General features: G+C 37.2%; 1 protein-coding gene across 14 annotated transcripts in view; it reads left to right on the top strand.

The window, feature by feature from the left end:
• Nucleotides 1–27354, top strand: part of LOC111870311 (A-kinase anchor protein 9) — a 193618-nt gene that overhangs the window by 25336 nt on the left and 140928 nt on the right. For 13 of the 14 annotated variants that reach the window (XM_033753798.1, XM_033753802.1, XM_033753797.1 and 10 more), the window contains exons 9-16: nt 720–1036; nt 5193–5378; nt 7092–7205; nt 7884–8051; nt 10391–10630; nt 23004–23141; nt 26185–26319; nt 26407–26532. In XM_033753798.1, coding sequence (XP_033609689.1) covers nt 720–1036; nt 5193–5378; nt 7092–7205; nt 7884–8051; nt 10391–10630; nt 23004–23141; nt 26185–26319; nt 26407–26532 — 1424 coding nt within the window. The remainder of the gene's footprint in view (nt 1–719; nt 1037–5192; nt 5379–7091; nt 7206–7883; nt 8052–10390; nt 10631–23003; nt 23142–26184; nt 26320–26406; nt 26533–27354) is intronic. The other variant, XM_033753790.1, reaches the window with a different exon arrangement.

Below are 27354 nucleotides of genomic sequence, written 5' to 3'. Positions count from 1 at the left end.
TGGGGGGGGGGTTGCTGTGCATGCACACAGACACACACACATGCATTTGAGGCAGGAGGGTGCACTTAAGCGGTGTAGTGGCTCTGAATGCTGAGGTATGTGATGTCTTGTAGTCTACACAGGCTGAAATCTTGGAGGAAATAATCCTCACAATTACTGCTCTGAGAACCTCAGATCACACATGATCCATTTCAGTTGCAGTACCATCGTATTCAGTTTTATTGTTATTTTTATCGCAATAGTAGAAGATGTGAAATCATACAGTATTCTGTTCTTCTCTGAAATAGCAGCCGTAAGAGCCCGTTTCAAAAACATTTTAATGTTTTTACATACTTAGTGACCAGACACAGGGTTTGAATTGGTAATTGGACTTATTGGACTCTTGAAACTCCTCCTTGTCTGCAGACTGCTAACCACTCCCTAACCAAACTATTGCTAACCTGTCATGGTGTTTATTGTGCTGTAACCCAGTAATGCATGTCCCTTTTGATTTATATTATGGCTTTCAGTGGACATACCACAAGGTATTTGTTAAATTTATTTCCATATACTTTTTCAAAAACATCTGTCAGCTTGCTGCCCTGGTGGTGAAGTGGATATCACTGATAAATATTAAACAAATTATCTCATCCTTTTATTGATAATTTTCAGCTAGGTATTTATCCTAATCTTATTTTAATTTTAAAGTGTAATTTAAATGTTAATATATTAATTTCCAGTATCAACACAACAGGAGATGCACAGTATGTTGGAAGAACTTGCAACTGAAGTACAAGCTCTCAAAAGTTCCCTGCAGGATGAGCAATGTCGCAGTGAGAAACTTGCTCAGGAATTGGAACTGGTACAGAATAGTGGTAGTGCGATGATATGTTTGGGAGTGACAGATGTGAACAGCAATGACAGTAGCAACAGCGGCATGCTTGAATTACAGCAAAAGCTGGAACTTATTCTTAAGAGCAATACAGAGCTGATTGCTGAGAAAGAGTCTCTTCTTCATAAACTTAGGAATCAGCAGCAGCTTTTTGGAAAGTTGCAGGTATGTTTTCAATTCAATTACAGATGTTTTGTATCCCCTGTAGCACAGAATGCATTCTGGTATGTGATTCTGTAATATAAATCTGTTTTCTGCAAACACAGTTTGATTTAACATGTTAAAGGTTCTGCAGGTACAACGATATAAATGGTAGCCTTTCGGTGGTTTTGTAATCTGTAATGCTGTAAGTTCAATAGATTTAAGTTCAGTATTATATTGTTTCTGTATATCCTTTTGTTGAAATAGCTATTATATTTTAATGTCGATGGACACAGCGTTGCTAGGTAACTGACCATTGAACACTGCATGACCGAATACACGCAAGGTATCAGTGGAAGTCCAGCGTTTTCTGTGTGGTCGGTACCATGACCATTGCGGTGCGATCGGTTGGTAAACACGTTTCAACAGTATAGGCTGTTTTCTGCGTGGTCAGTGCAGAGGCTATATAATTTCAGTTAGAGACAGAATAGAGGGGAATATTTGAGAGTATTTGAGAGCGTTTGAATGTGTTTAAATAACAGTAAGAGTGACAGCAACGGGAAGTTCGCAGGAGATCTGTGAAGATTTAAAGTGTGATCTGAAGTCCTTAATTATGTGCAATATTTGGAGTGACCTGAAGCTCTAATTTCTGTGTTGAGATATGTTACCTGGATAGGGCTAGTGTGTGCATGTAACAGTGAATTATGGGGTGTATGTAACTCAGCGATAGCACTGTATTTAAGTGTCATTAAGAGAGAGTGTAACCAAGATGCTAATATATTGTCACATGTACCCCCCAACATGCTACAATATATATATGTAAAATTGTTCAAGATACTGTAGTGTAACAAAACCATTTTGAAAACCTAAAAAGATGGCAGTTATTTGTGTCAATCCACAGAATTTTTGCGTAGTTTTATTGTAGAATGTGAGGGTAAAGTTACAGGAGTTATGAAAAGTGTAGCAAATAAATGAGCGTAGTGGAAGCAAACTTTGTCTCACCTCTAGAGGAGTGAACTGCTAATATGAACATTTCAATCTGGAAGCATGATAAGCCACTATATTATAATCCCTATTTATGTATTCATTTCCTCACTGGACTGCTGAAGTGCTGTCATGATGTTCTGCACCAATTCGTCTTATGTGACTTATTGTTTCTTCAGAGTCACTATGGCCAGCCTTTGTATCACTTATTTTGCTTCAAAATTCTTCTTGGTGGACATATATTGTTTTGAGTTCATCTTGACTGGCTCTTTTGGCCTCTTCAAGATTGTCTTCTCTGGCACCTATGTCTGTTTCAAGTTCCTCTTTGTCTTTGGAAATATTATTTTTGAGTTCCTCTCACAGTCTGTCTTGGCTACCGCTTATCTTATTTAACTGCTCCAAAACTGCCTACAGTCATAATACATCTTCAGTCTGACTTCTGGCACCAGTTGTAATTTTTTACTTTGGTGGAGCAGTTATTTTCAGCCTTTCAGTAGTCACTCAGTAGCTTGTCTAGTCCATCACCCTTCCACTGTACATGCATTCACAAACTTACATTTCATTACGCTGATTCACCACATATGAATGCTACACACCGCTCAACTGCCACTTCTGTTTAGAGTGACTGAACTTGTGGACTCCACACGCTTTTATTCTGATGAAGTAATTTTTAAGCATTCTTGCAGGATCTTAGCCAGCCTTGGACTCTCTAGTTCCAGAACCATCGGTGGGGGGCATGAAGCAGCACATGCCAATGATTCCACCTCTCCTTGTGCACTTGACAGTATGAAACAGTACTGTATGTTTAAGTAGTGACAGTTTAACATATGGCTAATCATGTATTGTCAATCAGAGGGTGATAATTGAATTGTGTAATGAAGCTGTTATGGCCTATTTTAAGGCTTTATTCTGTTATTTGCCTGGTATGACTGAGGAAAGATGAAAAATTTTAGTTGGAATGGACAGTTTTCAGGCTCAGTTCTTGAACTTTGGACATCCTTATTAAGAAGCAGGATGCGTGTCATATGAACAGAATTTTTTGTAAAGCAATGTTTAATCATTTGTAAAGAACAGTAAAAGCAGTCAGATGATGGACTCTGCATTCATATGAAGTGCAAGAATGTGACTTGAATGAAGGTTGGATGCAGTGAACTTATGAACTATGACAGTATCTTTACTTCTTATTTGGTGCCTCACTTGATTTGTTGGAACAGTGGCGTCAGTGTCTTCCGATGAATCCTGCATAAATTTGTTATCAGGTTTACCTGAGGTAAACTGTACTGAGGAATCTGTATTAAAGTTTCAACTGCACCAGTTGGTGTAGCATTAATGCTATAGACGTTTATTCAGGAGGTGCTTGGTTTGAATCTTGGCCAGGACACAACTTCCCATGACTGACTTGTTCATGGTTTCCCTAAATAGCCAGATAATGCTGTGATTGCACCATGATCACTTCAGCCCCAAATCCCTTCCAAGTGACCATTGATCATCATCATGTCATTTGATGCTGTATAGTCTAGATACTGACAGTATCATAAAATAGCCCATGTGAGGAAACAGCTTTCTAATTTTTGTCACCAGAGTGCAGTTGTTAATCCACCAGGTAGCCTAGTTCTTTCTACATACATCAGCTGGATCCAGATTGTATGTTCAAAAGTAGGAGACCTTTGGGTTTCATAAAAGATGATGAATATCTTGACTAGCAGAGTGACTGTCAGCTTCTCAAGACTGTCTCTGTTCCAGGGAAGTAGTTTGCTTAGGCTGGCTTTACGGATTATTGGATTCTTACTGTGTTCTGGGTTATGACATGTACTCTGGTAAGTGGGTGTCACGTCTCAGTAGAACATACTGTGTCCACCTTCCAGACTGCATGGACTTATATCCAGAACACCACAATATGAGTAATCACCACAGTAAGGACCTCAAATTATATATATTGTGACATGTTGACCCCTACCTCCCCAGCTGCACGTAGCTGTAACGTAGTGCTCGCGTAATAGGCAAGTAATCACCCCGCATCCTGGTAGCTATGCAACGCGCAACGCTCGGTGACGTCACGAGCGGAGCCGAAGTGAGCCGAGCGGAGCCGACGTTAGCCGAGTCCCCGCGACCATGAAGCTGTGCAAAGCGAATCAACAGCAGTGACGTCACCGAGGGATATCGCGGTTGCTAGGCAGCAGTCAACAACTCCGGACAGTGTGGCTAGCAACAAGGCACCAGATGACAATTGTCCANCAAATAAAAGCAGACGCCGACTTCAATGCCTGGCAGGAAGAGATGTTGGCCTGCCCAGTGGACACTAGTCAGTCCTCGAGCTACCTCCGAGTTTGTTCCGAGTTAGCCAGGAACCAGTCAGTTGTATTGTGGCATTTGGAGTGTACTAATTGTGATACTGCAGATAGCAGTAATCGTAAATCTGTAATTTGGGTGATTGTAAGTGCGAATGTGAAATAAGATTCGCTATATAAAATATGGCATGAAGTTATTTGTCGCGTTATACGCCCAATACGCGACAATTGGTGTCAGAAGTGGGATTTGAACTTACACACGTGACCAACGAGCTTCGAACGCAAAACACGTTACATTGGTATCAGAAGTGTTACGAACTTAAACACGCCACAAATTGAATTATTGTGCATCGAGTGGTTTACTGCTACAACATGGACATGGAAAAGATGATGGAACGTCTGTTGTTCGCCCAGGAGCAAATGGCGGCCAGAGAGAAAGCTGATAGGGTGGAAGAGAGGAGGAAAGAGAAGGAAGAGATGGAGGAAATTAGGAGGAAAGAGAAGGAAGAGATGGAGGAAATTAGGAGGAAAGAGAAGGAAGAAAGGAAGGCGGAGAAGGAAGAAATGCTGAAAGAAATTAGGGCAAACCAAATAAAAGCAGACGCCGACTTCAATGCCTGGCAGGAAGAGATGTTGGCCTGCCCAGTGGACACTAGTCAGTCCTCGAGCTACCTCCGAGTTTGTTCCGAGTTAGCCAGGAACCAGTCAGTTGTATTGTGGCATTTGGAGTGTACTAATTGTGATACTGCAGATAGCAGTAATCGTAAATCTGTAATTTGGGTGATTGTAAGTGCGAATGTGAAATAAGATTCGCTATATAAAATACGGCGTGAAGTTATTTGTCGCGTTATACGCCCAATGCGCGACAATATATATATATATATAGAATCCTTTTTCACATAATTCAGCAGGCAGGAGGACATGAGCAGGTGGAAAGTTGGATGTCAAATCTGGACAAGCAGCAAAGGGACCTAATGGCTGAATTGCAAGCATATCGAGAGCAGCACATGAGCCTGGCAGAACTGGTGGGTTCTACTGGAGTTCTGCAGGAGACATTATTCAGACAGAAACAAGAATTGCTGCAAAAATTTAAGGTTAGTTCATCCATAAACCAGATCTTAAAGCTGATAATTTCAGAGACTAATCTGAATGTAAACTTTTATTTGCTGGCTTGTTGTCTTATGTTGTTCAGATTATCCCCATTTATTTCACTTGGATCCTGTAACCATTGCAGTTTGGCTTGTTTTCTTTGATCTAATAATTTTGAGCATCCTTCATTGAACCACAGCATATGCTTCTTCAGTTCATAATAACCTAGACTCTTTTTGGCTGAAATTTTGATGTTCTCTCTGATAGTTTTCCATGCTCTTTTAGTATCAGCTTCAGCATATGTGTTTTCCAAAGCTGCAAATATGTTGAGATTTCAGCTTAATATGGCTCTTTACCTTCTACTTAATTTAATTTCTTGAGATTGAACCTCTCCATATGAAATATCTGTGTTTTTGTATACTCACTGCCAGTCTGTCCCTAACTTTCCCCACCACCAGATAATGGTCGGCATCGTAGTCTGCTCCCCTGAACAGTTGGACACTTGAATGCTGTGTCCTGTCTATCAAAATAGTGTCACTTTGACTGTGAGTGTTTCCAATGGGAGATGTTCAGGTTAATTTATGAATGTTATAATGCAGGGACATTGTACTATTGACAATCAGATTTTTTTAATATGGCAAAGTTTAATACTATAACTCATAATCATTACTAATTTCATGGAAACTCTCATTCCCTGTTGTTGGTTTAGAAGAGTCTTCCCTACCTACTTTGGCATTGAAATCTTATAACAGAACTTTTATGTGGTCTGTACAGAATTTATTGAATACACATTCTGCTTCCTTATTGATGCTGTTCTTCATATTGTCAGTTTCATCGTCTGTTGCGGCATGAACGTTTAGAACAGTGATATCACGCCACTGACCTCATAGTATTATGTTTGATATCCTATCACAAACTCTACCCTCATAGCTGCTGATATGATTCTCTTATGTACAATTATGTAAGACAGCTATCTCAATAATTAATTAAAATGGAGAAGAAAGGTTACAAAAATTGATCTTTAATGGGTCAGAACGTGTACAATATTAAACAATTTATATGTATTTAATCTTCCACCACTATTCTACAAACATGCATTATCTTTTCCTGATCAAGTTTTCTGTATTATAAATAATTTGAAGAACACAGATGTTGGTATGTCATTTATAATTCCTTCTGGCAAATAAACCTATTAAGTTTACACTCCATACTATTACAGCCATATTTTTGTGGTTTGACTCTGAGGTGGTTAGTTAAGAATGCTAAACTTGAGTTACAGTTATCTTGTTTGAATTTGAAGATCATGGCACTTGCATGCTTTTAAAGCAAGCCCTTTTGAAAAGTTTGCTTATTTCCTCCAGGCAAGTGTTAAAAAGTTTGCTATGACTATTTTCTCTCCAGTACTTCCTAATTCATCAACATAACTTCACTCTAAATAAGTGTTTCCTGAAGACATGTAGGGGTGAAGGCTAAGCTCCACATATTTTTAACCTCAGCATTGGGTGGTGGTGGATAGTATCATATTTTGACTGCTTTACCTCTGGGGTAAGAGCCTGTGGTACTGATTGGTATGAGGCTGGAGTGGGCATGGTGTCGAGGAGAAAAGTTCCTGCCAGGAATTAAACCCTGGTCATCCATCTTGTAGCCAGCACTTCACATACTTTTTATAATTCTTCTGTGTATTAAGCAGGATGTGAATCAGTATGTTTCTCAATTAGGAGAAGAGTGCAGTAGAGAAAATGTTAGAAAATGAGAGAGTGGAACTGAAGAGTGCGCAGCTCAAGATGCAGATGATGGAAAGCCAAATGCTGGAAAAGGATAACATATTTCAGGTGAGACTGTTCTTGTATTTATAAAGCAACTTTCTTTGTTACTAGAACATGAAGCTTCAAGATTATTGTCTTGTGTGACAGTGTCATATAACTTGTTAGATAGGTACTGCTATTTCAGAGAAACTTTCAGCCTCCATCTTCAGGGTAGAATATACTCTGAAATGTTGATACTTCTTTACTAGTCTAGCTCAGAAGATTGTAATCTTAATATGTACGGCCAGTATAACCTTGCATCTCATTTATTGAAGTTTCCAACATTGCCTGTAGCAAACCCACAGTATATCTGTCTAACTTCCATTTTCTTGTTATCCTCATGTTCTGTTTTCAAGAGGTTGCCTCACCTTCTTTATTAATTTCTTTTTGTCTTTGAGATGCATAGCCAGTCCATTTTAACCTCCTGGCATCTATTGTCCTCACAATTCCAGGTTACCTATAAACATCAGAAGAGGATTCAATAAATAATAATGAAGGAAGTCTAGTGTCCTTCAGTATGTAAATGTCAGTCCAGTTTTGAGGTCCTGATGAATGGTAGGCATGCAAATAAGTGTCAGAAAACTTAGCTTTTAAGGTTATGAATTTGAAAATACTTAAAAAAATACACTTTGAGTTGCCAAGACCTTCCTTACTATGTTGTGAATTACGTGTGTCTCTGTATTGCAAGTTGATGTGTTGCCATAGGAGCTGACACGCCAGAAACGTGTGTTGGAGCAGGATCTACATGAGATTGAGGACTGCCTTCGTGACCAAGAAGATATGTTGCAGATGCAAAAGTTGACTTTAGAATCGGAGATATGTGACCGTGATTTGCGTATCCGACACTGGCAACTGGAACTCAAAGCCAAGCAGGTTTGTGCATGAATGGTGGTTTAGTGTAGCAAGAATTTTGGGGGTTGAGTTAGAATTTTCTTTGTATGCAAAATATACAGATATCGCTGAAACATACCGCTGAATATGACAGACCTACAGATTTTGCTTGAAATGAGAATGTACTTGTCTCTGGTCCTTTTTGTTTGTGATATTGGAGAAGTAGACTGTAATTTGTTATATGCAGTGCAAACATCAATATTACAAGAGTTTTTTAAATTTTGATTGATTGATTGATTGATTTATTTAACATCCATAACTGTTACATTATGTAAAATTTGAAAAGTTTTTGAAAAATTTGAAAAATGCTTGTTTGAATGAATGCTTGTAATATACAGAAATTGTTGAAATGCATACCATAAGTCCATCTTCTAATGTGCAGTTATGTAAAATGGAACATGGCACTGAGAGTTTGAGCGATAATGCAGGTGCAGTAATATTTCTTCATCTTTATAGTGGTTGTCACAGGGATATGAATATAATGAAGAATATTTCAATGTTTTTATCATCATTAGCATTTTCTGAACTGATGATCTCTTCTGCTCTCAGCAGACTGCTAGTTGGATCCTGTACCTTACAAGCTAAAGTTCCTCTCATTCTTTGCTGCATGCTTGCAAGTCACATGTCATTCCAACTCGTGTTTGTGCAACAATTTATGGGAAAGCAGTGGTGACTTGGGGTGAATTACTTGTGATGGTGTTGGAAAAGGCCCTATTTTATGTGATAGTTTTCCATGTGGGTAATGTTAAGAAAATGATGATGCCAGTAGTGTTTATCACTCTGATGAAGTCCTCATTATAAGCCATACATATACATCGTGGTTGCACTGTAATTTGTGTTCAGAAACTATAGTAGTTGGTGCAAGAATGTGCTAATTCAAGGGAGTTCAATTATTATTTTACCGGGGACCTGATTAATGGTTTGTGTCCATTGCACCAGCTTACTATATGAAGTTATTGTGTTCATATTCTTTCTAGTTGTTAAGATGTTTACTTTGCTTGTGTAAGCTCACAAATTCATCATCATATGAGTATAATTTGTTCTTTCAGTTGGATCAGTCAAGAGGTTGTCATGTAAACACTGGATTTAAAATGGCCCACATGAAAACATTAATAAAGTATTTATATGTTTTATTGATAAAGTTCTCATTTGTGTATGGAAGTGGATTACTCTTTTAGACATTCTGTATATTCTTGTGTGTATGAAAACTCTTTTTACTCAGCTTGTTCATTTAAGAGTACAAAGTAGTTTTTATGATTACAAGTGTTATCAGAATTTCATTTTTAACTTCATAAGATGAGTGGAGCTAGGATAGGTCAGTTAGTATAGTGACCAGGCTGTGGCCTGGATAACCCAAGAATTGGTGTTCAATTCTGACAGGGCAAGATATTTTTATCCTCTGCATAGCATCCCTACTGGTTTTGGGACCCTGCCAGCTCTCTGTACAGGGGACACTCCAGGCTGTTTCTCTGGGGTAAGTCTGACCACTCACCTCCACCTGGCACAGAGGTTTAGAGTGGTGGAGCTATACCTCTACTCCCTCGTATGTCTTCATAGCATGGTGCTTCATTAAGCACGAGGACAGCATTACCTTTTTACCTTCACCATAGGATGAGCATAATTATCAGAAATTAGTAAAATGTTCCCCTTACTATTTCAACAACCTACAAATGCAGCCCCACATTAAGAGTTCACCATTAAATATAACCAGTTAAAAGCCAGTCAGATGAACAAAATGGCTATTCCTTGTTTACATTCATACATCAAATTCCACAATTATACTGTACTTTGTATAGCATTCTACATTCATGGTAACCAATTGTAGATGGGAGCTCTAAGTTGCTCTAAGAAGCTCTTTGTTACTTCCTCTTCCTTAAGCCCAAGTAAAGTCCCCAATGCTTTGTGTTCTTGAAACCTTTCAGTCTTATCTGCCTTGCAAGGAAAGACCTTGTTTTATGCCTTATAATCCAAATTGTACGTTCTAGAGGGCTGCATTTTTGCATGCCCATCAGACTACATGGCATCAAATCCAAGAGGACTGTAGTCTTGTATCCATATGTGTCATGGCATCTTGATATGAAGGATTTAGCAGACTGACTGACTGCATGGAACAGAGCCCGTCTTGAGAAGCTAATAGTTGATCAGCTAGTCACGAAGTTCCTTGTGATTTATGGAACTCAGAGGTTCATTACAGTGTTCTCAAAAGTCAGAAAACTGTAATGCATTAAATTATGTTGATGTTCTGAAATTCAGATTGAAGGTAAGAGTTTCTTATACTTTGTCCCTTTACAGTGTAATGGCATTAATTGATTTTATCTTAGGTTGAAGTAAACTCCAAAATGATTCTGACTCAGCATTCGGCTCATTCTGCAACCGAGAGTAATCAGAATGGTGAATGGGAGAGGTTAGAAATGTTCCGCTCCAAACTGGAAGAGGTACATCAACAAGCTGTAACTCGCCTTAAACTTTATATGGAAGAGCAGTTTGCTGTACGCGAGACAGAACTGCAGAAGAATTACGCATCAGAAGTGTTCACACTTCAACAACAGCACAAGGAACAGGTACATGTTGCAATGTCTGTGCCATGATGTAAGTGTTCATCAGCACTGCTGTCACACTGCCTTAGTTACACAAAGCCAAATGCAAGGCACACCAGTATTTGAAAGATGTGATTTTTAGATAAATTAAATGTGATTATGTCATGTACATAATTCGCCTAAATCAGTATTGGTTTAATTTAAGAGACTTCTTTTCACATGTGATCATACTTGAGAGAAAGATGGAAAATGGAGCATGAAGGGTACTATCTTTTGAGTGACCCCATATAGTCTGGTAAACGTTTGCTGATATTTGAAAGGAACATACTGCATCCATCTTCAGGGGTGAAGAGCAAGTCCAGCAAGCAGACAAGCAAACAGCAAGCTGAAACATCAGTAACCATTTATCAGACTACATGGCATCACATCCAGGAAGATAATACTATTCATGAGAACCTCAGATCTCACAATGTGGAATATGTTTGTATACAAGTCCAAGCTCAATTGTTCTGGTATGATTTAATTTTTAAGTGTTCTTCCAAGAATTAATTTTTTTAAATAATGAAAAGAAAGGAGAAAACTATATTTATTATTACATGACTGTATAAGGCAGAATATATGAAATACACAATTTTGGAAAGTGAAATTTGGATTTGATGAGAGAAAGTATTGATGACATCCTTGCCAGATTTCTTTTATCCATGCTGTAGTTGAAATGTGTATTAGCGTAACAAAGCTTTCCTCATACAGTCAGACTGAATTACATAATTATACTGTGATATGCTGTATATGATTTGCCTTCTACACTTTCAAGCTTAATGCCTTAATCTAGAACTGTACCTGAGAAATAAAGTCTTTGTGCAAATGGTGTAAAGTTAAGAAAGTATTATTGTAAATTATTTTCAGGCAGCACAGCATTTAAATATTCATTACTGTCTCTCTCTCTCTGGGTTATGTGTGATGATGAAGTCATCTTCACACCAAGACCCAGACTTACAGAAAGGTGTATTAGGAATATATGCATGTATGCATTGTATGCTAAAAGAAATGTACTGAATGTGAATTATTGCGTACATGATTAGGTCTTTCACATTTGTCAATCACTCTGAGAACATAAGACTTCAGTATCCCCCTTCTGTTAATTGAACGCCAGTGCATCAAACCTTGTGTAGGCAGCTGTATGGTAGAATGTCCATTGTGTTCACTGTGGTCTCCCAGCATGCCATTCATAAGGACCATTGTTTATGGGTAGAACAGTTTTCCCCCAGTTTTAATGAAGTCAACATATTTATATTTGTAAATGTTGTACTCTGTGTTACAATGAAGAAACTCCATAAAAGTGCAACAGAAATTCCAAAGATCAGCAGTTTATGTGGGTTTTACTTTTACTAATTCTTCTTAGATATTCCACATTTTCTTCCTTCTGTTATCTTGACTGAAACAGCAATTATCTACTGTGGCTTTGTAATGGGTGGAGCTACTGTTGGAAGAAAACAGCTATATAGCTCTAATGGCACTCACTGAAGTAACCTACTTTGAAGTATATTTGTGTAGTGTAAGCTCTTTTAAGAGGCAGTTAAATATATTTCTGGTGTTAAGCATGGAACCTTAAATTTTAGTATTTATCCTGTATTGTACATAATATAAACACCAGAATGAGGAGAGTTATTAAAACAAGTGTCAGCCATCTTGGTGTGTATGACTCATTTATGTATTTATAGATGGTGTGGAGTTGTTTGCTTGGAGAGCAGTTAGAAAGTAAGGAGACATATCTCTTGCCGTTTCATTTAGTGGCCCTTTGTGAAGTATAGGCATAGGTATGGCTTGAGGCTAATTTCCTTATTAGGTATGGCATCTTGGTAGCTGAGGGGAAAGGTTGTGGATTTGTAAGTTGAGGTTCTGAGTTTGATCCCATATGGTTCTGACATTTCCCACGGCTTGGTCATTAAATGTTTGAAACAAAAGGTAAAGATAAAGCTATCTGTGTAACAGGTGGTGGACGTCCATAGGGTTGTGAGACATTGAGGCTCTCACATTTTCTAGACAATTGGCTCACAGATGACAGTAAGGTTGTCAGCTTTACATGCTGGCTGCCCTTTACTCCCAGGAAGAGTCCTGGTACTCATTTCAGGTAGAGGCTGAGTCAACCACAGGGTCACAGTGCAGCAGGAAGGGTTAGGTCAATTGAAAAAAATACATTGACCTCATCAGGAATTGAACCTGTGACCTACTGGTTTGCAGTGTAGTGTCCCAACTAACTATGCTGTCACATGCACCCAAAACATTTTAATACTACCCCAAATTACATATTTAAATTAGTTCCATGTGCAGTGTGTTCATGCAGTATAAATGACTGACATGTGAGATATTGACGTATTTAATGACGGTTTATACGGTGTAACTCAGAGAAATTGGAAAGAGCTTTTGCACCTGGTGAATAAATGCTGCTAATGGTATCAGAAAATCTTCTTGGTAGGAGGATTTTAAGAAAATACATGTCACTGGAGTTGCTGACAAAAAGTGGAGCTCTTACTTGCATTCACAATATCAGGAAAATAACTTTGTGGCAGACTTTAGAGGTTTTCAGAATTGGTGTACCTTTAGCAAGAAAAATTTTGAAAAGAAATTATAAATGCTCAATGCTGCATAATGGAGTTAAAACACATTATTTCTAAATGAAGGTAATAAGGTAACTCCTATCAAAAGTAATATAATTTTATTATACTGTCGTGTGACATGTCAACCTGTTGCTAGGCAGCAAGATGTTGAACAAGCTACCATGAAGACCAACTCTTGATAAACAATCAGTTGCTAAGTTACACAACAGTGGAATGAAGTTATGCATTCCGCTTCTAAAGCTGGCTCAGTAAACAGACTTCTGCGCATGTACAATGATGTCATACTGCACCAGTGGAGGGGATATCATGTGACATGTTGACGTGGTTCCTATGTGATTCACTGTGATGATGTCATTGACGCTTGGATGATGCAGCAGTACTGGTGATCGTGACGTTTCCACATTGTCCGATTCGAAGCTACATGACGAGAGTAGTGGAACTAGTGGCAGAAGCAAATGGAGTGGAACTGGGACTACACAAGAATACAGGAGGATGGCCTGTGAGGATGTAAAGTGTGATTTGAAGGTTTTATGAGTGTAATAGTGATAGTGAGTGATAGCTGAGAAATCAGCCAATGAAGACCTATTGTGTGATTCCAAGACTTTACATGTGTCATAGTGCAGTAGTATTTGAGATTGTTTGAGTGTTTAAGAGTGACAGCAACAGGAAGTTTGTAGAAGACCTTTGAAGAATTTAAAGTGCTAGTTGAAGACTGTGTTTATGTGTAATACTGAGAGTGTATAACCAAAGTGCTAATAAATCCAATAATCTGAACTAGAACCTGTCATTTTGTCATGTGTGCCCCCTGTACATGTGACAGTATGTATATACAGATTTCAGATTATCTTACATAAATACATATTTTCTGTCATGGTGAGAGATATATTTATTTGGTGTTATAATTTCTCATTCTTGTATGAATACTGAAAGTGTGTTCAAAGTAGAATCTAGAAATTTTCTAATGGTGACATCATAGTCTACGTCACTAGTTGAGAATGATGCACCTGTGTTCAGATAATAGATGCAGGATAAATAGCAAATCTTGTGTTTGACATTTGGAGTATTATGTGATATTACTAAGTGCCTAATTGATCAACACAGTCAAGTGCCTTACTGTGATATAAATAGCCAATTGTCTGTGTGTCTTTTTATTTGTCTATCCTGCTCTATTTCTTCTAGACTACAAGTTATAGAAAAAAATGTTTCAAGATAAAAATGTTCCTCTTGAAGAGACAGCCCTGTGAGAATTTTGATAATTTTGTTTCTACTGCATGGGTTAAAGTCAAAATCAGTTTCCCAATTCCTTTCTGTATAAGAAAAGCATTGGGACCTTGATGACAATGAGGGCATAACCTGGGTATATTTTATAGTAATCATGGTAACGAAACATGTTTAGGCAAGATTATGGCATGGTGTAGTTTCATATTTGTTTTTTCAAGATAACTTACTTTGTGTGTTCAAGTAGTTACAAATACTATACTACAATTTTATGTTCTGAAGATGGGTCGTATTAGTGTGAGAATATAATTTGCTGTATACAGCTTGAGGCATAAGAATTGTGTCCTGAAAGGCACAAAAATATGTTTCTTTTTAGTTCAAGAACACACAAGTGTGAAATGTAAGTAACCACCATGAAAAACAAAAATATTTTTTTGTAAGTGCTGTGCAGATTTTTCTACATGGGCATGCTGGTATATATTAATTTATATGAATTTTGTAAGAATTCTTGTAGTGTTCCATGATAATGTCATGAGAATGTGTGTATGTGGTAACAATTGTAACAACAATAAGAACTGACCTTTGAAGCCGTCGCTGTCCTAACGAGTTCCTTTACAGTTTTAGTGATATATTTCTGAAGTTTCCTTAGTCGTATTGGTTGATGCATTTCTTTGCTTACACGTCAAGTCAGGGCTTCCTGGAGGAGTTAGTTCCAGTTGTAATGTTCCATTTTGCCACTTGATACTCACTTCTGACTGGAGATTTATATCCCTTGGGTTTTACAGTTGTTTGTTCTTAGAAATGGTGAAATACTCTGCTGGCATTCAGGTTCTTATCTTGCAGAACCATCATCTTTTTTAATATGTGTACAGAATTTATAAAAATTTATTAATATTAGTAACAAAGTATTTTGTTTCTTTTACTTAATATTTAAGTAAAACCTCTGTCTGTCTGTCCCTTCTGTGGTCTATAAAACTTATTTTTCAATACCCAATCTTTACTACCAAAAATTCCTGCAATATACCATATATATGTATAGGCCGCAGCACAGTTTTCAGACATATTATAGAAAAAATCATTTTCTTGGAATATTATTTGAGGAGTAGAAATTATTCCGAAATTTGGCAACGTTTAACATTCCTAAGTTCGCAACTAGCGAAAATAATGGTACTGCTTGGAACAAAGGCATTGCGGGGGAGAGTTATAATCTTTTTGCCTTTACTTGACTTGCCTGGTTAGTTCTGAGTGAAACATGGGTTGAGTAAGAGCAGGTTATACGTCTAAATTTAAACTTCATTCGATGCGAAGCATGTTTGCAAGCAGAAGGGGGTCACTTTCAGCACCTGTTATAAAGCACAGTAAGTTTGTGTTATCTTTTTACAGTATTCTTATAAATGTGTGCATGTACAGAAACTGATGTAAGGGTATCAGCGACCCGACTGCACTCTCGCTAGCGGGGAGGGGACAGTAGTCGCGGAGAAACGTTCCATCCACTCTACGCTGCTGCCCCGGTTTTCTCGATCTTTGAACACCCTGTATTACTAATTATGAATATAATTTTTTTTAAATGAAGTGTGATTTCGAATATTTCGATTATAAGCCGCACCCCAGTTTACCTCTTGAATTTTTGGCAAAAAATGTGCGGCCTATACATGCGTAAATACGGTAAGTTGAGATTTATAATAATGTGATTACAGTAAGTGAACTTAATTTGCAAGTTCTCTTTTGTAGTTACTATAGGATTCTGACGATGGTGTATAACACACTGATATATTGGGTTTTTGGACTTATCCATCGTCCTGGTTTTTAAGATAATTAATAAAAACATGACGTTTCGGAAACTGGATCTGTTTCCATCCTCAGGTGAAGGAAAACACCTATTCTGTTGGGTCCGTTAGAAAGAGCTAGCCTCAATCACTGGACAAAATCTTAAAAACCAGGATGATGGATAAAGTCCAAAAACCCAATATATCAGAAGTTCTCTTTTGTGTTTAATGTTGTAAAGCCTGGTTAATATAATTCAAATTCAAGCACATGTTTCTGTTTTATTATTTATCTTCCACATTATATGAAATGTAATTATGTAGTAGAATACAGAGTTCCTCTATTTTTGGTCTCTGTCATAAAATACATATTGGTATAGATGTGTAAGTATATAAATATCTTGGATTTTGCATATACTCAAAATTATTTAACATTGTGGAGGTCATATTTTAAGAGGCCCATAAGATATGAAGTTTGAGGGAAGTACCCAAAAAATTAACATCATGGTAAAGGAATAGCTTAAAAATGTGTTTATATTTCTTTGCTGTGATAGCAATTTTGAAGCCTATAAAATGATGCATGTTTTATGTCAATTTTGAAACATAATTTGAAGTATTGTTTTACCCCAGAAACTTAACGTAACATGGCTGATCAAACACAATAAATGAAAGGAATATTTTTAACCGAACAAGAAGTGGACTAAACCATGAACTCCAGTGCTTTCTTTATGGCATCCATTGTACTTAACCTCTTATCTTTGAGAAATTCCTCTTTTGTCGGACTATTTTGATGAAATTCTTAACCTAGAGAAATTCATCATTTTCTTCCAATTGCATTCTTGCTAGTCGTAGTTGTAATATAGCTGTCAAACAGTAAGGTAGTAAGGAGTGCTTTGACACAAATCTTAGGTCATGGTTAATAGGTGTCTTGAAGACTGCTTTTTATATTTAAGACATGAGGTATTATTAGCCCTTTTCTCCAGTTTCTTTGGTTTCCCCTGTCAATAATGATTTCACCATTGCACAGTGCTCATCTATTGCAGCACCCAGAGGTGTAGGATAGCTCTTATTGGACAGCACTCTATTACATCCTTGATGTTTTAAGTTTTGGCAGTTGGCAGGTCACAGAGTAAGGGAATTGTTAATGTGCAGAGATTCTGAGTTGGGATAGTTAAAATTGTTCAATAAGTCACAATATATTTGGCAAGAGGAGGCTAAATGAACTTTTCAAAAAAGTCGTTGATTAAGTTTGTACATGTAACTGAATAGATGGGTATTAGTGTCAAAGTTTAATTTTAATTAGGCAGAATTGTACCAAATTATTGATAGCTGAAAATAAAAATGAATTTTTTTCTTTATTTTGATCAGAAGAACAACATAAATTAAGAGGATGTATGGTATTCTGATTTTTTGACACTGTAATAAATGTTTTGGTGTTCTGGAAAGGGAAACTGCAAATTATTAGGGTTACCTTTCAGCTAGATTAGAGTGTGGTTTTAATGTGTAGTCACATTTTAGAGTGGCTCTGAATCCATAGAGCTTCCTGTCCAAGATCTGCTAGAAGCTCCTTCCCTGATCATGAATCTGCCCACTCATCAAGGTTTATTAAGTTCATAATGCTTCTTTCATATCTTTAGGATTTAGAAAAATTGATGTTAATTCTGATATCCATTAGACATTTTTAATATTTTTTGAAATTAGTATTAAGTTTTAATTGTGGTTAATTTGTAAGCCATTCTTGTTTTTCTGTATTTGATCTGAGCGTTAATACTCTAGTCCTTTGCACTATTATTGCCTTAGGAATCAAGCTGTAGATGGCACCAGTATAGAGAAAAGGGTTAATAATTCCTCAGATTATATTAAATTGCTGAATACTATTTTGTTTATATGTTTATTGGAAGATTATGTTCAAAACACACATGATTTGTAACAGACATACAGAATGGGCTATTGTAAGGGGTGATAAAATGTGTAATATTTAGTGAACAGAATATTTGTGCACTTTTATTGTCTATATATGTTGATTATCATTCACTAAAGGTACATGGGTTAGATTTAACTATTGTAAGTGAGGCGGTGTATGTGAATTATATTGTTTATGAACACAAACTTCTTGGTTTGTAGCTGTTCATGAATCATATAATCTTGCCATCTCAGAATAAACATATTAATGTTAAGGTATAATTTAAAGTGATGTATAGTCTGGGTCGGAACAGTTGCTGATTTGAATTTTTAATTCATAAATGCTGATCTATCTTTAAGCCTTGGCATATGTTAGTACTGATATTATATATTTATTTCTCAGTTTTCATTGTTTGTTCAAGGCAATTTTTTGGCCCAGGCTTAAAGACTGATTTTGTAAACCATTATACACCATTTTTTTGTGAATAAAATGTATTAATTCAAACACTGAATTATTTTATGCATTTGTTCAAAAGAAGCTTTACTCTTCTGGTCCAGACTATCTGAACCTTATTTGGTTATGATTGAAATACAGAAGCCTGCCTGAGGGTCACTGGAAATGTGCCTGTAGCCTGTCCTGTGCATGAGTTGAATAATGAAATCATATGATGAATGTGTTTGGAAGTGTCAGGATATTTCAGGATTTGAGGTACTCACAGCGGTGGTTATGAAGAGTTCTGTCTTCTGGGATATAATGCCATGTAGGCCACTAAGAGTCAGTCAGTGTTTGGAAGAACATGTCCAGCTCCTTGTGAAATGTTGATTGACTTTCAGTGGACTGCACAGTGCTGTATCGCAGAAGAGAGCACTCTTGTTAGGACTGCATTTGTGTTTACAGATTTTTCTCCCTACAGTTTTCATATCTTCAGATCTTGAGGGGGTCCATGAGTTAAAGTTGGGCAGTGAGGTGTGGCAGGCTCTGTTTTATAGGTTTTAATTGCATACTGCATAATTTTACAAGAGAGCCATCAGCATTTGGTGACTTAGTGAATGCATGTGGTAACTGTGTAGCTTGGTGAAATAACTCCTCTGCTAGTTTCACTTAAACTTCCTCAGTGATTTTTATTGTTAAGTCTACATATATGTAGTATTTAAGAATTCTTTGCATGTTAGTGATTTAGCTTATTGGTTGCTGTGAAGTTAGATGATTGATTAATTCATTGATTAAGGGCTGGGTTATACCAGCCCTAACACAGCTGTTGTTTTTGATATTTTATGCATCCCTCTTCTTGGTTATTGCTGTGATACTCGTACACTTTGGATGAGGATGAAATTAGGTAGTACCCTGAGTAGCTTTTGCAGGCATATCTATAGCCTGCTTGTTTTTAAGAATAGACTATCACTCTTGTGGCAGCCATCTTACAGTATGTAGGAGGATAATGCAGGTTGCCCATGTACATTGCAGACCAACAGTTCATAGCCATTGTGTAACCACATTTCAATTCAAGACTCAACTTAAGAACCTGAGGTTGTACATTTGATCATGCAGGAAGAAATGGAGGTGCTTATACAGTTTAATAGACATAGTCTGTTCCATACAAACTGAACCTCTCAGAGTGTCTGTGACAGCAGTTTCACTCCAGTCTCATGGAAAAAACATATTGATAAAAATATGTTTAATTTTTCTCTGTAACTTTTGTTCGAAAAATTGTTTACTCCAGTAAATATTCAGTGAGTTATGTTCTAGGTGCATCAGAAACTCATGTAGGTCTATACTTCAAGTATCTGTTACTGATGTCCAGTTGTAACCAAAATTTAAATGTCTTGACAAATTTTACAAAACTCTGGTAAAAATATTCTCTTCAGCAGTTCTTGGGCTGGTTATGTGGGTAGTCAGGCGGGCATGATGGTGCTAAAAGGCATATTTTTGCAACAGTTGTTTCTGAATATGTTCAAAAGAAATGCAGTATTATTAAAGTAAGTAGTGTGCAAATTAATTGGGACAAAATAAAAAAAACTGAAACTTTTGATATTTGTTTTTTCTGACCCTTCAAATACAATTCTGTCACTTGATTTTAGTAATAAATTTGTCCCCCCTTTGCTAAAATCACTTCCTGTACACATTTTGGCTTTGACTTAACCAGTTTAGAGCAGATGTTTTTCAGTCCACTGTCGTGGAACCAATATTTATTGCATTTGTTACTATGTGTTCTTCAGATGAACAATCCATTTTACCCAGATGTTTCTTCTATATGCTCCACAAATTCTTGATTGGGTTCATGTCTGGAGAATTACGAGGTCAATTGAGCATGCTGATTTTTTTTCTTGAATGAACTTCTTGACTGCTTTTGTGTTATGGCATGTTGAAAGATTGTGTTGAAATGTCCCTTTACCATCTACAAAGGTATGCAGGAATGGTAAAACTCTCCTTTTAAGGATTTCGATGTACTTTGCTGAATTCATCATGCCATCAACTGGAACTAGACTCCCAGGACATTTTTTTGGAAGGTATTTCACAGTCTGCTGAAGATGCTCTGCTCTCACAGGTTCAGTACTGCTTCATCTGACAACACTTGGTTTATAACCTTGAATAAAAAAATGTAATTCATCACTGAAAGCCATCTTCTTCAAGTCATCAGTTGTCCACAATCTATATTCATCTGCTCACGCCAACCGTTTCTGCTTTATACCAAGTGTCAACAGTTGCTTTTTGATTGGTTTTCTTGCCTTCCACTGAACTTCAAGAAGCCTACACCATACAGTTGAAGCATCAACGTCAATCCCCAAAGTCCATAAATCTCTTTGAAGGTCCTTACTTGTCATTGTTGGATATAACCTACTGTTTCTCAATAGAAGCTGATTACTACGAGGATGCTTTTTCATTTTCTTCCACATTTTCCTTTTCTTTTTGGAGAAAGTGATCTGGAGTCCTTGTATGCACAAAGAATTCTTGACACACTCGATTTTCCCACACCAACAACAGAGACAGTGTGTCTCATAGTCATTGATGTGTGTTCCTTAAGAGCAACAGTTTTTGCCCATTTCTTCAGAATGATGTCCATTTTCACAGTCACAAAAACAGAAGTTATCCAAGGCTTCAAACTCAACACGCGCTTGCGAAAGACACAAGCTGTCAACTGATGAAGCGGCAACCTTTCCTGTCAGAACCAGTCAACAACCCAGTTTTGACTATCTGCAACCAACAGAACTTGATTTTTACTGAAATAAGTGTTTGTCCCAATTAGTGGCACATTACTGTAGATATACAATTTTTGTCTGCATGATTAAAATATAATTTGTTTCCGCTGCTATTGTAGAGAAAATTGTGACTACATTACAGCCAGAGGAGAGAACATAAATGGAATATTTGGCAATACACAAGTGTCACTCTCTTAATGCTGGATGCATTGTAGATTTGAATATTGATCTGCAGGAAGAGACCCAGGTCTCTGTGTGGATTGCAGCAGAATTAAATTTATTCTCTGTGGCTTCAGATTACCATTTTATGTAAATTATTTAAAAATTTGTGGTAGCTCGATCATTAAAATAAGAATTACAGTTTGAAGGAACAGGATGTTATTTCCAAATGATGGGGGTGTTGAGGTTGTTTCTCACAGTGACATCCAGAATGCCGTTATAATTCACTGCACCTGAATCTAATTGGTACTAGGGACTTAGGTGAGGAGTGAAGATTAATGGTCCTGTAACTGACTGCTCCATCTGTTACCAAGGCTACAGATGCAGACAAGTTTACTGTGCTTCCTCAGCGAGGCATAGAATAATGTTTGTGCATTTTTGGTACTCATTTCAAAAGTGAATACACAATGGAGGAGATCAAGTATGTCTGTCTGTCTACATATTTCCCAAACCACTTGCCAGGTTTTATTGAAATTTGGTTTGGAATATTTGTACTAATGTTTGTAACACACGTTACATGTTGGTTATTGCACATGAAACTGAATTCTGACTATATCAAATTCCTCAAAATCAAGTCATAAAATTGGATTTTACACATAAAATATTGTTATGCTTAAAATTAAAGTTGTAATTTTTAAACATTTTTTCATGTAGTATCTTATATTAAGAATAAATTATTTATGATTCTGTACCAGTGAGTAGGTTTGAATTTTAAATTCAGCAAAATATGTCCATTCCCCTGTCTGTGACGCATCTAAATACTAAAAACCTTATACTCTTGAAAGAAGCAGTGAACACTTGAATTTTCAAGCTTGTTCTAGCATTAACAGTACTGTTACATTTCATGATATGCCTGTGTTCTGTCTGTGATGTTTCATTATTATGAAGTCTTATATTGAGAAAAGCACATATATGAGACTGTAGTAGCAAGGTGTAAAGTCAGTAAAGTATAGCTATCCCTGTAACAGGCCTTGGAGGCCCATAGGGTTGTGAGATGTTGAGGTTCCTACATTTTCTAGGCAGTCGGCTCATAGATGGCGGTAAGTTTGTCAGCCCTACGTGCTGGCTACCCTTTACCCCCAAGAATATTTCGAGAATATTCCTGGTACTCATTTCTGTTAGAGGCTGAGTTGACTCCAGGGCCATTGTGCGGCTGGAAGGATTAGGCAAATTGAAAACATTTAGTGACCTCATCAGGATTCAATCCCACGACCTTCTGGCTTGTAGCATAGTGCCTCAACCAACTATGCTAGCATGTTCCCCCAGCAGAAAGGGGTAGTGTTGTTCAATTTTTGAATGAGTTTTATATAGAGTGATTATTCAGAAATCAGTCCCTTTGCAGGTTGCTAAAATTTTCATACATGTGGTATCCAGTCAGCAGGCCATTGTTTTCTCCTCAGTACTAACCTATTTTGATTTCATGTGGAATATGATTTTAAGGCTTATTTGAATTAATGAATTTACTATGCACATTTCTAGCTTATGGGTCTACAGCAGCAGCTGGCTGTAAAAGCGAAAGAGCTAGAGGCACTTCTGAACTCTGAACTTCACAGTCAGCTTGGCATCAGTCAGAATCTAGTCACAAGACTGAAGGCAGAAGAAATGGCTGCACTCAAGGTGAGGTTATGGTTTGGGAAAAGTTTCCCCTGTGCTTAATTCATTAAGCTGTATGCAATGAAGATATATGGGGGAGTGGAGGTATAGCTCCATATTTCTTGACCTTTGCACTAGATGGAGGTGAGTGGTCAGCTTCATGCCTCTGCTGCTCTCCCCCCCAAGACAGTGCCCCCAATACCCATTGGATAGGAGTCTGGGTGGATCGTAGTGTTTGTCTAAACGCTATGGAGAAGAGAGAAATCTTGCACTGAGGGACTCAAACCCAGGCCGTCCAGCCAGTAGCACATTGCTATACAGACTGAGCTGTCTAAGCGCCTGAGGTTATGTTTTGCATTACAGAAATGCACCGACACTGAACTATGATGTGCACCCTTTAGCAGACCTCTCAAATATGCAACCATTTTAAATATCAGAAAACTTTTGTGTGACACAGTGAGAGATGAGAGTTTTGAACAGGCATGTACAAAATCACAATTTATTTTTATTAAAGTGAAGGAGAATATTCAGTTTAAGAGACTGGTATTGCATTTATCAGAATGCATACAAAATGTTGGCCAGAAAGCCAAATTTCCAATTTGCCATTCATCAGTGTGCAGCAGTTTGTTGCTATATAACCTAGCTGCTGACTGCACTGCAAAATATCCGATGAAGAGTTTTGAGTGGTTTGGAATGAACCCTGTTGCTGCGTTCTTTTAGTACCAGGGTTTTGAGCATACCTCTCCCTCCACAATTTCTTACTTGATAATTCTGTATTTCAGCATCGTGTTGCAATTGTTTAACTTAATGTCCGTGTACTTATCGTCCGTCAATATTGCAACACTTGTTTATTCACTACTTAATTTTAATTTTAGTTTAACATTATACACTTTGACACTACATGTTTCGGCCCCAAACAGCCATCTTCAGGTGTCTTGATACGTTACAAATATTTTATTAAGGTATGTTAAAACTGCTACAATATCTTAGTCCATGTTAAAATCACACGCTGAAGTTTTCTTTTCATGGTAAAACCAGATAGGGTCATAGGAGTGTTTCAGTGGTTCTGTTACACAGGCATGCATGTTCAGCACACATACACGTACTAGAACATTTGAATTTACTGCAGATATTCAAAATAGTAAATAAAATAATGTGGCACAGAAGTGCTGCATCTAGAAAGGAAGGGAGGCATACAAGCATGTTACTTCAGTGTGTGTGATCCATTATGATAAAGACTGAGCTTGTGAACTGTGGAATGATGTATGTGCCACTTGAGAGACATCTGTTTTCCGACTTGTTGGTACACTACACCTCTTGCAATTGCTAAGTTTGGAGCTACAAGAAACACCACTATCTTATGGTACAGAATCATATAATTTCATATGTGCAGGTTCTGATTTAGTTAAATTTTGTTGAAAATGCCAAAACAGTAATAAGAATTGCAGCTCTGCATTTTGATTTGGTGATGGTTGGTGAGCTGTTGTAATACAAGTGAAGGAAGTATCATGTGATGAGGAGGAGACAATTGCGTCTGTAAATCTCCATGTGACATTTCTTTTATTGAAAAATGTGTTAGTATATGAAAGTGTGCAAAATTGTGATTTTGTGTATTCTGTGTAAATGTGGAACTTGATCTCTCACATTAAAGGAAGCAAAGAGAGACTAGGGGTGCTCTAGGACAAGGTGGGCAGAATATTTGGACCTAAGAGGGAGGAAGTGACAGAAATTGTTTAATCATTTATAATTTCTGCTCTGTGGCAGTTATTTTTAGGATGATCAGATTGAGAAGAATGAGATGGGAGAGACATGTATTATGTATAGAAGAGAAGCGAAATGCAAATAAGGTTTTGGTAAGAAAAGCTGAAGGGAAGAGTCTTCTTGAAAGATGTAGATGTAAATGGAATGATAATATTCAAATTGATCTTAAAGGATGTGCGACGGGAGTCATGTGACTCAGGATGGCGACTAGTGACTGGCTCTTATGAACACTTTAATGAACCTTCAGGTTTGAAGAAGTGTTTGTAGTATCTTGACTGGTTCAACAGCTGTCATCTATGGAGGCTGGACTCTGCAACACGGAGTTAGTATGTCACTGTGGCAGTTGTATAAGACTTCAACGTTGAGTTTTCAGTTGATCTAGTAGCAACATTATGAACCAAGTTAAACAAAAATCTAGCCAACTCATTATATTTAAAAAGAAATATTTTAAGGAAAGTAGTCTTCTTCTTGCAGTGGCTGTTGGGATGACACAGTGATTTTGTGGCTGAACTGCCTTTAGAAGGTTCTGAGTTTGAATGCCAGATGCAGACCAATATTCTGACAGATGTTTTTGTGACTTTCTGTATCTACAGGCTTCTGTGGCTGTACCTTAAATTAGGCCATGACGGTCTCAACATCATTCCCTAGTCATCCTTTCTAATCTTCCTCCTATATCTCATTTAAGAGTACATAATTTAGCAGCTGGTGTGCATCTTCAAATAGTCAGCCATTATTACATTCTTCAACTTCACTTTTTCATTAGCAAGTGCATCATATTGTGATAGGGGACCATTTTTGAGGCTTGTTTGGCATAAGTTTTAATGGAGCATGCCATTATGTTCTGAACTGTATACATTAAGAAATACTATAAACGACATACTTTCATATTTAATGCTGTTAGTGTGCTTTAGTAGCTTTCATTTTCTGTTTGAGATTTGAGATTTTTGCTGCAGTAACTATGATAATTGGTCTTCTGGATTCATTTCTTTATGCTGTTCTGTCATGAAGATGGAGGCAATAGATTTCACAGAAAAGTTTGTAAATGTCTACCAGACTGCATCGCACCACATCACAGAAGACGGTAATCTTCATGTTTGTTAATTTATATATGCTACTCACCTGACTAGCAGTGGAGTGTATAGACTTTTCGTATTGAGTTGTACAAAATGATGAATGTTGTGTTGTTTTTTGTTGTGTTGACAGCATTCATTAATTTGCATTCTCTGACATGAATTCTGGTTATTGCAATTGTAATCTGGTTGTGTCCAAAGCGTGGTAAGAATACCACTGATTATATTATTAACAGGAAAGGCAAAGGAGTGAATTAGAAGAATTGAAGAACAAGTTGGATGTGCAACAGATGGGAATGTACAGTGTGCTGAAACAGAAATTTGAGGAGTATGCTGAGCAGAAGATTGCAATAGCCTTAAAAATAGTCCAGGTATGTGATTTGTAATTTGTTTCTGAGATTGGAATTTCAGACTTGTATGTAAAATAATATTATTTCCATTGATTTTACTTTAAAAAGGATGAACATGACTCAGTCCATCAACAGACAGTTTCGAACCTCATCCTGAAGCATACTGAAGAACTGAAAGTTTTACAAGCCAAGTTGGAAAGTCAGAGGCAAGGGGAGCTCCTGTTGCTTCGTAAGGTAAAGTGACTATATAGAGGTTTTGAGTCTCAGCGACTTTAAATAGATATTCTCTTCTTTTTTTGATGTATTAATGTGATTCAATTTATTATAGTCAATGAAAGTACCTTTACAATTGTTCCTGTCTCAATGCAACAACAATCACTCACTCACTCACACTTCATCGTGCAATAATCAGTTTCTTGGTCTTATGTTGTTACATTGCGCTACATGTTTTGGTTCCTAAAGCCATCATCAGGTGGTACAATTTAATGACCATTTTTAAAGTATTGAAATACCCTCTATATATGGTCTCATATAATTTAAATGCTTATTATTATGTACCAGGTTTTCCATTCAGTTAATATATTTAATCATGTAAAGGTAATTTTATATGATGGGGGTACCCAAAAGAAACCAAACTAATTTTTTTTTGTGGGCAGAGCTTTTGTAGTACCGCGTTTTGCCGCTATGAGCGCATAGAGCTAACATTCCTGAGTCGATAAGCCAACTACCGTTGCTTCAGAAGGTAAGGACTAGTTTCGGCAGAGTTTATAGTGACAACTGTTTTGTGTGATCGTCATTTTTGCAATGGCTGATTTTCATGAACAGCGTGCGGCGGTGAAATTCTGCTTTTTGTTGGGGAAAAGTGGAACAGAAACTCTTGAAATATTAAAAACGACGTACAAGGACGATGCTATGGGGAAAACTCAAGTGTTTGAGTGGTTTTCCCGTTTCAAAAATGGTGAAATGTCAATTGATGACAAACCTCATTCTGGTTGTCCTTCCACGGCCCGAACACATGAAAATGTTGAAAAAATTCGTGAAATCATCAAGGAAGAT

Source organism: Cryptotermes secundus, unplaced genomic scaffold (assembly GCF_002891405.2).
Source record: "Cryptotermes secundus unplaced genomic scaffold, Csec_1.0 scaffold391, whole genome shotgun sequence".
NCBI classification, from domain to species: domain Eukaryota; kingdom Metazoa; phylum Arthropoda; class Insecta; order Blattodea; family Kalotermitidae; genus Cryptotermes; species Cryptotermes secundus.
This window is presented reverse-complemented; position numbering and strand designations above follow the sequence as displayed.